General features: G+C 41.5%; 1 protein-coding gene across 1 annotated transcript in view; it reads left to right on the top strand.

Moving 5' to 3' along the window:
- LOC125458433 (cyclin-dependent kinase-like 4) overlaps positions 1 to 8,960 on the top strand; it is a 67,471-nt gene extending 58,511 nt beyond the window's left edge. The window contains exon 11 of the mRNA XM_059650638.1: positions 8,917 to 8,960. Within this exon, the coding sequence (XP_059506621.1) occupies positions 8,917 to 8,931 (15 nt within the window). The 3' untranslated portion in view covers positions 8,932 to 8,960. The remainder of the gene's footprint in view (positions 1 to 8,916) is intronic.
- The last annotated feature ends 5,637 nt before the right edge of the window (positions 8,961 to 14,597 follow it).

The raw sequence follows: 14,597 nt of genomic DNA, 5'->3' as shown, positions 1-14,597 counted from the left end.
GATGAGAATTTTAAAATAAAGGCATTGCTTGACTGGGAGCCAAGCTAGGTCAATAAACTATGGATAGGTGACTAAACCTTGCTATGTGCAAAAGCATGGATAGCAGAGGTTTGGATGATATCTACTAATATCTACTAATACACCTAATTTGAAAACATTAAGATTCCAGCTATGAAGCACCAAGATAAATGAGGAAATAGTCTCCTCAATGGTTTTAGTTGAAGGATAAATATCAGTCAGGATTCTGGAGTTACTAGGCTTTGAAACGCTTTGAGAGCGTATTTCCATGGGGACTTCCTTATTTTTCCACCTGAGTTTTTACGACCAATTCTGCCTACAGAAATTAATGTAAAAGATTCCATGATATGATTTCGAGGAAGAGCAAAATGTTATCTCTGGCGTTATGAGCAATAATAATGCCTTCATCAGCATTGGGAAAACATCATATTATCACATTATTGTTTGTGAATACAAACTGGGTGCTGTGTTTTCTATATTACAACAGTAGCTACATTTCAAAGGCACTGAACATAAGAGCATGAGAAAGCCCCTTGTGGGTTTAATTGCTCAGCCATTTTATAAGATCATTAATAAAATCACAGCTGAGTTGATTGTGCCTTCAACTCTACTTTCCTGCCTGCAACCGTAGCACCTGACTCCCTTGAAGATCTGTCTCATTCAGGATTGAATACATTCAGTGACCCTACTACAACTGCTCCTGAGATGCTTCTGTGTTCATCCAGCTCTACACTTTGTTATCTCAGATTCTCCAGCATCTGCAGTTCCCATTATCTCTCTACTACAACTGCTGTCTGGGGTGGGAAAGAAATTTGTCCTCATCTCCATCTTAAACGGGAGACTTCTTATTTGGAAATAGTGCCTCTTGGTTTTATATTCCTTTATTAAATATCCTTTCAGCATCCTCACTGTCAGGTTTTTCAAAATATTACTTATCTTGATTAAATCATATCTCATTCCTCTAAACTCCAAAACATGCAGGCCCAATATATTCTATTAGAAGGTCACTTCATCCCAGGAATCAAACAAGTGAACCTTTTTTTAGCCTCCAATGCATGTATATCCTTCCTTAAATGAGGAGACCAAAGCTGTATGCAGTACTGTTAGTGTAGACTCTTCAATCCTTTTTGCAGTTATAACAATACTTTGACCATAGAATTTCCTAGGTGGACAATCATACCTGTTAAAAGGGATTGCTGATGCCCCCAATGATATACCAAGACTTCTTTACTTTTATACTCCATTCTCCTTGCAATAATGGTCACGTTCCATTTGCTTTCTGATATACTTGCTGTACCCACATGCTACCTCTTGATGTATGAGAGCACCCAGCTCCCTTTTTACTGTATCATTCTGCCATCTCTTTCCACTTTGACAATATTCTTCATTTCTATTTTTCCCATCAAAGTGAACAGCCTCATGTTTTCCAACATTACACTTCATTCTCCAAATTATAGCTCACCCCCTAAACCAATCCACATTCTTCTGCAAGCACTTTGTATCCACCTCGTTCTATGCTTTTGAACCCATCTTCATATCATCAGAAAGTTTGACTGTACTGCACTCATTCTCGGTCCATTCATCAAGCCTTTCATACAGATTGAAAATAACTGAAGCTTCAGTAATAAAAAGTGTCCTCACCTATTTGTTAGTTTTCCAACCTGAAAATGATACCTTTATCTTGACTGTCTCTTTCCTTTTGGTAGCCGGTCTTCTACAAATTTTAATATTTTACGCCAGCACCATGAGCTCTTACCTCTCATAGTAGCGCCTCATCTACTGGTTCTCCATTATTACCTTGCTTGTTACATTCTCAAAGACTCTAAAATGTTTGTCAAACTTTACTGGCCATAATGAATACACTGTAGAGCTTCTTCATCCTGATGAATGGTGTGAACCCGAAACTTCAACTTGCCTGCTTCTTTGATGCTTCCTGAACTGCTGTGTTCCTCCAGCTCTACGATGTACTCACTCTAACTCCACCATGTGCAGTTCTTGCTGCCTCTTTATTGGCCATAAAGTTCTCTGAGACAATTAGTGGTCATGAAACATATAATGTAACACATGTCCTTCTTTATTTTTCTTCTATCATCAAGTATCTGGTGAATTTCTCAAAAAACTGGTGAAAGAGAAGCTCTTTTGCAAACCTTTTTCAGTGTTGCTAATGTGGACTTATTTATGTTTCAAGCACTGAGTGGATTTTAACTCAAAAGTGAGAATAGAACATAGAACAGTACAGCACACAACAGGCCCTTCAGCCCACGATGTTATGCCGACCATTGCACCTCATGTATGCACCCTCAAATTACTGTGACCATATGCATGACCAGCAGTCTCTTAAATGACCCCAATGACCTTGCTTCCACAACTGCTACTGGCAACGCATTCCATGCTCTCACAACTCTCTGTGTAAAGAACCCGCCTCTGACATCCCCTCTATACTTTCCTCCAAGCAGCTTAAAACTATGACCCCTCGTGTTAGCCATTTTTGCCCTGGGAAATAGTCTCTGGCTATCAACTCTATCTATGCCTCTCATTATCTTGTATACCTCAATTAGGTCCCCTCTCCTCCTCCTTTTCTCCAATGAAAAAAGTCCGAGCTCAGTCAACCTCTCTTCATAAGATAAGCCCTCCAGTCCAGGCAGCATCCTGGTAAACCTCCTCTGAACCCTCTCCAAAGCATCCACATCTTTCCTATAATACGGCGACCAGAACTGGACGCAGTATTCCAAGTGCGGTCTAACCAAAGTTTTATAGAGCTGCAACAAGATCTCACGACTCTTAAACTCAATCCCCCTGTTAATGAAAGCCAAAACACCATATGCTTTCTTAACAACCCTGTCCACTTGGGTGGCCATTTTAAGGGATCTATGTATCTGCACACTAAGATCCCTCTGTTCCTCCACACTGCCAAGAATCCTATCCTTAATCCTGTACTCAGCTTTCAAATTCGACCTTCCAAAATGCATCACCTCGCATTTATCCAGGTTGAACTCCATCTGCCACCTCTCAGCCCATCTCTGCATCCTGTCAATGTCCCGCTGCAGCCTACAACAGCCCTCTATACTGTCAACGACACCTCCAACCTTTGTGTCATCTGCAAACTTGCTGACCCATCCTTCAATCCCCTCATCCAAGTCATTAATAAAAATTACAAACATTAGAGGCCCAAGGACAGGGCCCTGTGGAACCCCACTCACCACTGACTTCCAGGCAGAATATTTTCCTTCTACTACCACTCGCTGTCTTCTGTTGGCCAGCCAATTCTGAATCCAGACAGCTAAGTTCCCCTGTATCCCATTTCTCCTGACCTTCTGAATGAGCCTACCATGGGAAACTTTATCAAATGCCTTACTGAAGTCCATATACACCACATCCACAGCTCGACCCTCATCAACATTTCTAGTCACATCCTCAAAGAACTCGATAAGGTTTGTGAGGTATGACCTGCCCCTCACAAAGCCGTGTTGACTGCATTTGATCAAGCCATGCTCTTCCAAATGGTCATAAATCCTATCCCTCAGAATCCTTTCTAACACCTTGCAGACAACAGACGTGAGACTTACTGGTCTGTAATTGCCGGGCATTTCCCTATTTCCTTTCTTGAAGAGAGGAATTACATTTGCCTCCAATTAATCCAGAACTGACATCCCAATTTTTATTATTTTGATTTACGTTGACCTCTTCCTTGGCCCCAGTGAGTTATTAAAGATATATACAAAAGACTCAGCCAAAAACTGCTCTTTGAAGTTTGGAAGGAGGCATTGATTAAAAATTCCAAACATTGTTTTTGCTTATTTCCATTTCGTTTAACTTATTTTCCTAATCAACCTTTTCAGAGATGTTATTACATACCTCTGGAGCAGGTGGGACCTGAACCGAGGCTCCTGCGTCCAGGGACATTACCACTGCACCAGAAGCAGGCCACTTTTTTCACTCATAAATAGAATGACCCTAGTTAATCACAGCTGCAATAAAGACAAGTGTGCTACAATTGATTTCAGAGGGCAAATTCTCTGGGATACTGCTCACTAAGATTCCCACTCCTGATTGCTTTTTACTGATTCCTGCCGGAAGAGTGTGTCTATACCAAATGATGATGTGGAGCTGCCAGTGTTGGACTGGGGTGGACAGTCAGAAGTCACATGACACCAGGTTATAGTCTGACAGGTTTATATGCAACCACAAGCATTCTGAGCTCTGTTCCTTTGTCAGTTGAAGTGGAGCGAAGCACACAAGTACAGAATTTATAGGTGGAGAGATCATTGGAGGATAATTTAGGTGATTAAGAATGTCAAAAGAGAGTATAAATGGTGTGAGTGGAGTGTTGACAGGTTAAATAACAAATCTTTGTAGGTGATCAAAAGTGTCAAACCGTGTGAGTAAAGTGTCAACAGCTGAAAAGCAAGTGAAGCGATGAACTATGATTCAATTAATTAAGACTGAGACACAATTACAGAAAATCAGATATAAGATGGTGCTGGAGACAAACCAAATGTCTGGAACAACATGATAAGTATAAGAGTTGCATGATGAGGGTCTGGCCAAAGTATCAAGTAATCCAAAATTGTGCAAACAAAGTAATGTAGAGAGATCACAACAAATTAGCAAGGTGATAATGTCAAAACAAAACAGTAAGGAAGATTTTACACACATAAAACAGTATAGCGGGGTTACATGTAGCTGTTCTGTTTTGACACCATTACCTTGATAACTTGTCATGATCTCTCTACTTTAATTAGTTTGGAGATGCCAGCAGATGACAAGTATGACCTGTAGTGACTCACACTGATTTGTCATGAAAGTCCGCGGCAGCACAAGTCAGGAATTTATCTTTTGAAAGATCAGTAAAATAAATTGAGATGACTAAGTATGAAATACAAGTAACATTGTTAGTTTACGCTAATATTTTGAAGAGAACCTTGGGCTATATTTACATGTAGTATGTGAAATAACTCCATGGAGGCCAATATCCCATCACAAAGTCACCCTTTATTTATACATGAACAGTCCTTGATTTTAGCACTGCCTCATTTGGAGTCAGGCATCAGAGTGTGGTATTTTTGACACTCAATTTTTTAAACATCAGACAGAGTTCTCTGATTAGACCAGATTAACAGCCCCGATGAGGCAACTCTTATTCTATGAGTTCCAGCTGGCTGACCTCTGAATATGTCCCACTGAGAGAAATTTCACTGCAAATGGAACCATCACATTGACTGAGGAAGAGACCCCCCAAAACACTTCAGCTGCAATACTCTGGACTGATACTGTGTGGCATTACCTAGAGATTAGCTACCAGTTTTCATGTTTAGTAGGTGTAGTCATTTGTAAATCTTGGTGGCACTCTGTATACAGACCTGTTCCCTACCAGGCAGCAAACATGGCCAACAATTATGAGACAGTTCATAAAATTGAACGTTTTGTCTGCCACTCTCATCATAATTTCAGAAGAGATAGGAAATGGAAGAGAGAAAGGCAGGCAAGTAGCCAAGGTAAAGAACAGATTGCTGGGAACTTCCCAAGGTCTCATCCTCAGGTCAGAAGGGACAGTACAGTGGAGGTGAAAATCAGAGCTGAAGTGCCTCCATTGTAACGAGGTGGGACTCATTTGTTCAGAATACTAAAAGTTATGAGGGAAACCCATGAGATTTAATAGATCTCAGAATGAGTTCTACAATGAGACTCCAAAAGAAAAAGCCATGAATTAAAGTGTTGCTTGAGCTACAGCTGAGAAACTGGTGGTAAACACAATTATGAATACAAAAGTAGTACATAGGGTAGACAAGTGATACAAAGATTTTTTTTCTGTCAAGGGAAGATAACCCTTTTTCCTCAAATGCAGTATCCAAACCCATCACTAAGAGATTCAGGGGCTAATCGGGGATAAGTAGAGAAAATATGCCCCCTTCCATTGGACAAAGATCAGTAACATAAATTGATCTCTCCGCCTATAAATTCTGTACTTGTGTGCATCCCTCCATTTCATCTGACAGAGGAGCAGTGCTCCAATAGCTTGTGGCTTCATATAAACCTTTTGGACTTTAACCCGGTGTTCTGTCAATTCTGGGTAATGATTTAGCAAAGTTGAAAGCTACATAGTGTTGGCTATATTCACAGAAATGGACATATCCTCACAGACCTGTAGATGAAGAATGGATGGTTGTTCAAAATATAATGGTACAGTCCAAAACATGCAAGGAGATTTTACAAGTAGCACATACTGTACCTATGGCAGGCCTGTAGGAATATAGAAAACACAAGCACTGGTAAACAGTTCTACGCCATGGCCAGGACTTTATAAAGGTGTCATGCAGTTCTGGAGAACATGTCATACATGTCAGGTGGAATGAAAACCTCAACACATAATGAAACCAACACCCTGATTACCTACACCAGCTTTCAAAGAACCACTTAGTTGAGTGTTAGTAAATTATCTAGGAATATTACCAAACATTAAAGCGGGTCATCAGATATCCTTACAATAATAGATATGACAACCTGTTCCCAAAAATTATTGCTTTAAGGACAATTACATCTAAGGTAGGAGTGAGAAAGTTAATGCACTTATTTTATTTTATGGACTGTCAATTGAGATACAATCTGATCAGGGTTTTAACTTCACTTCTAAAGCTTTGCAGGAGATCATTAGCAGTTTGAGTATAAAACAGTCGAAGTCAACTGCATCTCATTTGCAAACATAGGGAACTTTGGGAAGATACCATCAGTCACTCAAAACCATGATTAACATATACAGTCATGTTTACCCACAGGATTCAGACAAAGGGTTGGATTTCATGGTAGTTTCTACTCGAGATCCCCCTGCTGGTTTAGTCAAATTGAATTGATTTGTGATCCTGAGATTGGAGATCCATTAAAATTGATTAAGGAGTTGTTTCTGAATGACAAAGACAAATCCTCAATGTTGAATTATGTGTCCATGTTTTTTAAGACACACTCGTAGGAGCATGTAGAGTGGCAGAAGAGCTTTTGAAACTTATGCAAACAAAAAATCAGGTAATAAATATTCTGTAACTAGAACATCTCAAGTCGGAGGTGAAGTATCATAGGAAAGAGGATAAGGAGGGACAAGTATGTGAGGAAGTAGGAGTGGTGGGAAATGACACAGAAAATAAGAGTTGAAAGGAGCCATAGATAGTTCTCAAAGTGAACTCCTACAATTTGACCAGTTAGCATAGAAATACTCAAGACTGTTAGACACTGTGTTCTCATATTTTGAAGAAGGACAATGGAAGGATTTTGTATGATTACTGAGGAAGAATAAAATAATCTGTAGAGATATGCTTGCATGTCCCACATTAGCTAAGCATGATGTGGATAAAGGAGAGCAAGACCCATAAAACAGCATTCTGATCAGTTGAACCCAGAAAAATAAGCTCAGATAGAAACAGAGAATCAATACAATGAAAACCAATGATTGAACCTAGTCAAAGCAGCTGGAGTTCATCGGCAGTGTTAGTTCCTAAACCGGATGAATCAACTAGACCCTGTATAGATTGTAGATGTGTAAATGTGGTCATGATGACAGATTCACACCTAATTCCATTTTTAAAAGACTGCATGGCGTGGTTGGCATGCCTCCTTTCTTTTTAAGATTGATCTGTTGAAGGGGTAGAAGCAAGTGTTCTTGATTCACAGGTAGATGAACAGTTTGTGGGTGTAAATGAGACAGCAATAAGCCTTCAGATCTCCAGAAAGGAAGGTCTTTGAAGTAAAAAAACCACCTAAAATCTGAAGAAAGCCAATTTATTTGCCCTCACCAGTTACTGTAGGCTATTGCTTTTAACTAATAAATCAGAAACATTATAAGTTGCAAACAAGTTTTGATGGAGCTGCCCCTAACAAGGGAAGTGGAGATGAATCCAAACCGTTGCTGATTTGTGATTTGTGCTTTGTGGATGGTGGATAGACATTGGGGACTCAGAGGTGAGTTAGCTGTTGCAGAATCCCTTGGCTCTGTAGCCACAATATTTTTGTTGCTGTTCCAGTTTGTTTTCTGGTTAAGGTAACACCCACAATGTTGGTAACAGTGAATTCAGCAATGGTAAAGCCATTGAATCTCAAGGGGCAATTGTTAAATTCTCTCTTATTGAGGCAATCATTGACTGGCACTTGTGTGATGCTTATATCAGTTGCCATTTATTAACCCAGCCTGGATTTTGTCCATGTCTTGCTGTATACGGATACGGACTGAACATAGAACAGCACAGGAACAGGCCTTTTGGCCCATCATGTCTGCGCCAGCAATGATGCCATTTTAAACTAATCCCACCACCTGCACTTGCTTCAAATTGTCTGTTGTCCACCAGTTCATGTACCTGTTCAAATGTCTTTTAAACATTGCAGTTATATCTGTTTCTACCTTGGTGGTGTGTTCTCGGCACCCACCACCCTTTGTGTAAAAAACTTGCTTCACACGTCTCCTTTAAACTTTCCACCTCTCACCTTTAACCCATTCCCCCTAGTATTTGACATTTACACCCTGGGGAAAAGACTCTGACTATCCATCCTATCCATGCCTCTCATAATTTTGTATACTTCTGTCAGGTAGCCCCTCAGCCTCCAATGCTCTAGCAAAAAGAATCAAAGCTTGTCCAAATTCTCATTATAGCTAATATCCACCAATCCAGGCAACATCCTGGTAAACCCCTTTTGCACCCTCTCTAAAGCCTCCACATTCTTCCTACAGTGTGGGGATCAGTACTGCACATAGCACTCCAAACGTGGCCTAACTAAAGTATTACACACCTGCGACACAACTTGCCAACTGTTTTGGTATTTGAGTACACATTTGGACCAACTTATAATTTGCTGTGTGAATGTTACTGAGCGTCTGTATGCAAACACAGCTGATTATTTACCATTCTCTTTTACCAGAGAGCCACTGGCTAAGCAAGCATGTGGCGTTGTGAGGATTGCTGGTCTCCCCATGCTGCATTGTGCCGTTGGCAGCAGATACACTGCTTTTATGGATGCCAATGTCAACTCTGAGATCTTTCTCAAATGGTTCCACTCCCTCAACTACACGCAGTACATCACAATGACTGGTTTACAGCATTCTGGCAGCAAACACAATACCTTCCTTCTGCAGGAGTTCACTGTGCCAGCTGCATTCAAGGCACCATGGCAACTGTCCAACAAATGCTGCGCCCTGACAACATGGCTTTGACATGGGTGTGCTCGCCATGCAATGCGAGTGGTAAGCACATGATAAAAAATCATGCAACTGCATAAAATGTAACTGAGCAGACATGCTGAGACAATGCTTCCACTGCCAGAAGCAGCAATCAGCAGCCATCAGCAAAGCTGCTTTCAAGATTCGTGGTGATCTGCTGTATTCTGTTTAACTGGGCTGTCACGAAAGCATTGTCCTTGGCAGAAGCTGCATGGTGAGCAGTGGAATAGCAGGAGAAAGAGGATCAGGAAGAAAAGGAAGGAGAGGGACAGAAAAGGAAAAGGCAACAAATGCAGACAGCTGTTCCTCTTTCTCATGTAATGGCAATCCCACCGTACACAATTCTAATTCCCAAACTACCAACAGACCCACATGTTGCCCTCCGTCTGTCACTGACCATCTTCATATCCACTTGGCTACAATGCAAAAATTAAAACAAAAACAGAAATTGCTGGAAAAACTCGGAAGATTTTGCAACATCTGTGGAGAGAAAGCAGTTAATGTTTCGAGTCCAGTGACCATTCTTCACAAATAGATGCAGCTAGAAAACGGTGGTATTTATACTGACTGCTGCCGTGGGGGTGGTGGGGTGGTGGGATTGGTGGTGTTGAGTAGATAGGTGAGGATGGAGCCCAGCCAGATAGTGAAGAAAGTGTGGCTGAAGGGATTGCTCACAGTGAGCCAGGGGAGAAGAGAAGTTAGATGGACTTGAGAGGTTAGATTACTTTGAGTAGTTGAAAATTGGTTGCTAATTAAAACCTCAGCAAAATGTATAATCCAGACCAAATTTAAGTGTTAAGTATCTAATATAGCATGCAAAAATCGATTTATCTCTCGTGCATTTCTTTAGAGCACATCTTTTGTGAGCTTTTGCCTGTATTAGTGTTCTTACAGTTTGGATGACAAGAGTCTGTTGACTTTCAGTGGAGAATTCAACAGATGATGTACTGATAGAATCCCTACGATGTTGAAAGAGGCCATTCAGCCCACCGAATCCACACTGATCATCTGAAGAGCACAAGATCCACCCAGATTGAGGCCCAGTACCCCCACCCAATCCCCATAATGCTACATTTTACTGTGGCTAACCCCCCACCTGCATATCCCTAGACGCTACTGGGCAAGTTAGCATGGTCAACCCACCTCGCCTGTGCATCTTTGAATTGAGGGAGGAAACTGGAGCTCTGACAGAAATCCACGCAGACACAGGGAGGGAGAACATGTAAACTCCACCTGGACAGTCGCCCAAGGCTGGAATCGAATCAGGTCCCTTGTGCTGTGAGGCAGCAGTGCTAGTCACTGTGCCACCCGTAGTCAAGTAGATTTGGACCTGGAAAGCTTAGTTGTACACTGCACTGCCTTGGCATGTGCTGTAGTAGTCTGGCTCGTTGATAGAAAACACCAAGGCCACTGGTGTGTGGCACTGGTGGGAGAGAAGTGGCATTCCTTGAAAGAGGGCAGTGGATTTTTTTACCAAATAAAAACTGAAAGAGCTGTGGATGATGTAAATCAGGAACAAAACCAAAAGTTGCTGGAAAAGCTCAGCATGTCTGGCAGCATCGGTGAAGGAAAATACAGAGTTAACATTTCAGGTCCATGACCCTTTCTCAGAACACACGCTACATCATGATTGACGTTGCATTTGAGCTGGTTCCCACTTCCATGGGGAGAGGGAAATGCTCCAAGCCCAACATATATACTGTGCAAAATTGGTGTTGGATAAGCTCCCTGATAGTGTATTCAAGCTTTCTGGCAGGTTTGCCATTGCACCTGGCATTTAATTGTACATATCCATCCCCCTTCCTTTCTAGGCTGCCACATCAAAGTGCTTGTCTGTGTCCTCTGCAGCAAAGTTTGTGTACGGAATGGCAGAATAGGAGGCAGGTACTTTCTCTTCTCGTCCCCTGTGAGCCACTTTTGTCAAGGACTCACTATTTACACACACCACATCCAAGCCTGCCTCTAAATTACTTGCAGTGTTAGCATCTGAGTTGGTGATTGTGAGTATTGAATCAAGTGACTGTGTTTCTTCATCTTCACTGTCTTCTTTCATTATCTACCTGGTACTCTCGCACCACTACACGCCAGATTACAGTTGTTGGGTATCTGGAAAAATGCACACTGAGGGTTTTGGTGAGCAGAGGGAAGCAAGAGATGCAGATTCAAACCAAGTATGTGAGGAAGTAATAAAATCTTCAATGCTTTCAGCCCTGCTCCTGGCTATGGCCTCAGCAATGGCTGCTCCAGTAATCTCATCCACCACCTCCTGTGAAGCTGAGGACAGACAGCTGCTCCTGTTTCTCATCAGTCAGCACCTACACCTTGTCCTTCAAAGATTGGCAGATCTGCCAGTGTATCATGTGATACAATCTGCTTGGATAATATAGCTGTCATGAATAGCTGGCAGTGTGTACATGCTGGGAGATGTGGGTAGAAATACTAAGTGTCTGAGGGTGAGGTGAAACTATTAATGTGAGCTATGAGTCATTATATGAACATATGTGTCTGTGATCGATAGAGATTGTTGAAAATTCAGTGATGCAGTGGCAGATTCAGCAATGTCTGAGGCTAGCCATCAAGTTGGCAGAATATGGCATTTGAAATGCCCTTGACCACACATGTGACGCTATAAATTTTTTTGTGACACTACATCCAGGTCTTTACTCCTGACACTGACCCCCAGTTAACTGTTTCTGTTGCTTTCTAAGACCTTCACTGGAGGACAACTTGGACCTGTCTGGATCAAAAGGATCTCCTCCTCTGCACGCCATTGATTATGTGCTCCAGTGCGATGTTGGAAAAGCTTGGAGCCTGCTTTCTCCTGTGCCATACTTCTGTCTTTCCCATTTCAGAATTAGTTATACATTGATTTTCAGCTCTTGCTTCAATAACTGGTGTTAGCCCCTCACACTTTTGATCCCTTGCTGAGGTGTGGAGCTGCTTAACATCATTGTTATGAATGTACAAACTGGAAGCAAGGGTGGGTCATTTGTTCCCTTGTCCTACTCCGCCATTCAACAAGATCATGACTGATCTGATTGTGGCTTTAACATCACAACTCCACAAATTCGCTTACCCCAATACCTTTTGCAAACCTTTGTGTTGGCTGCGCATGACCATAGTTCACACACGGCTAGCACCAGGAAATGTGCATGCTGCCAGTATTGAAAGCGACAAGTGCGAGTTAATCAGAATCTCGTTTCTTGAAACACTGCAGCCCATTGGTCTCAATATGGACTTCACAAGCTTCAAAATCTCTCCACCCCGATCTCATCCCAAGACCAGCCCAGCTCATTCCCGCCTCCTTGACCTGTCCATCTTTTCTCCCACCTATCTGCTCCTCCCACCTCACTGACCAACCCACATCCCCATTTCTTACTTACTAGCCTCATCCCCACCTCCTTGACCTGTCCATCTTCCCTCCCACCTACCCGCCTCTCCCTCCCAACTGACCAACACCCATCCCAACTCCCTTCCTACACTCAGCTTTACTGGCTCCATCCCCGCCTCCTTGACCTGTCCGTCTTCTCTCCACCTATCTGCTCCTTTATCCACCTTCCATTATCACCTCCCCTCTCTCTCAGTCCCCTTCTCCACCCCCATTTCTGAAGACAATTCCAGATCCAAATCATCAGCCTTCCTGCTCCTCTGATGCTGCTTGGCCTGCTGTGTTCATTCAGCTGTACACCTTGCTATCTCGTTTTTTATCCTTGTTTTCACCATTTTAATGATTGGTATATCTTTAGTATTTACCATCTCCCTTCATGCTTAAAAATCTTTTGAATTATTATTCATTTTTACATTGTTTAAGTCCAACCTAGTTTTTTTTATAGGATATGGCTGTTGCTGGCTAAGTCAGTATTTATTGCGTATTCCTGACTGCCTTTGGGAAGGTGGTGGTGAGCTGCCTCCTTGAATTGCCACAATTCACATAATATAGGTGGATCCAGAGTGCTGTTAAAGAGAGGATTTTGACCCAGCATCAGAAAGGGAATTATAATATAGTTCCAAGACAAGATGGCATGTGGTGTGGAGACAAATCTGGATGTGACATTGTTCCCATGCACCTGTTGCCTTTGTCCTTATATATAGTTGCAGGGTTGGACAGTGTTGTCCAAGGAGCCTTGGGAAGTTGTTGCAGTACATCTTGTAGTTGGTTCAGTTCTGCTGTATTTCATTGTGGATGAAGAGTATGAATATTAAGGCTGTTGATAGGGTTCTAAACAAGCCATCCACGTTATCCTGGATGATGATGTACTCCTGAGTGTTGTTGGATCTGTCCACATCCAGGGAAGTGTAAATTATCCTATAACGCTCCTGTCTTGTCTTGTAGATTGTTGATAGGTGTGATTTCCTCATACAGAATTCTCAGCTTCTGACCTGTCCTTTAAGCTATAGTATTTATATGGTTGGTCCATCTCAGTTTGGTCAAAGGTAAACCCAGGGGAATGATTGGGGGGAGAGTAATCGACCAATGGTAATGCAACTAAGCATCAAGTGCAGATTGTCAGATTTTTTCCTGCTGGACATGCTTGTTGCCTGAAACTTATTTGGCAAAAATATTGCTTGGTGATTATCAGCCTAGAACTGAATGTTGCTGTATATAGATACAAACTTTCTTTAGGATCTGAAGAATCATGAATGGTGCTGAATGTTTGTGCAAGTATTAGCAAACTTTCTGACTCCTGAACTAATGATGGAAGAAAGGCCATTGATGGAGGAGCAAAAAAGAGTTCGGCTAAAGATGCTTTCCCAAAGAACTTCTACAGAAGTACCCCAGGATGTTGCTGATTGGCCTTCACTATCTTGCTCAATGTAAAGCATGATTCCTACTATTATTATGCTTTGTCTTTCATAGTCATTAACCTTAGTATTGCAAGCATTTCTTGGTATTGCATGCAGTCAAAGGCATCTGTTGTCACTTCTTTTTGGTAAGTTTGAGTCCATATGCACCTCATTCATTGTACTTGTGGAAGGATGACAAATACCTCATAAGTGTAGGTATGTTTTCAAACTAGATACTATATGAAAATAAGCAATTTTTATTACTTAAATGTGACTGATGCTTATCAGGCCTATTGAAATTAATTTGAAATTAATTACTAGTTAGACATTTATATACTACTTTGGCCATATTCCTAATTCCTTTTTTTAGGAACCTAAGGACATGAGGAAATTGCTTTTGTACAATATGCAACTTATCTGTGTACCAAATAAAGGTGAAGAACTATCAGTTCTGAATTATTTCCTTGACCTACAAAGATAATTGAATGAAATTTTCAACTTCCTGACCTATCATTATAATCCACAATAACTATTGCTGAGACAGTAATTAACTCAGTTGTCTAGGTACTTAGCATGTGATTCACAATAATCCCAACAA

The sequence above is a fragment of the Stegostoma tigrinum genome, chromosome 13, assembly GCF_030684315.1.
Source record: "Stegostoma tigrinum isolate sSteTig4 chromosome 13, sSteTig4.hap1, whole genome shotgun sequence".
In the NCBI taxonomy this organism is placed as follows: Eukaryota; Metazoa; Chordata; class Chondrichthyes; order Orectolobiformes; family Stegostomatidae; genus Stegostoma; species Stegostoma tigrinum.
Note: the sequence above shows the minus strand (reverse complement) of the source record. Positions and strands in the feature narration are given on the sequence as shown.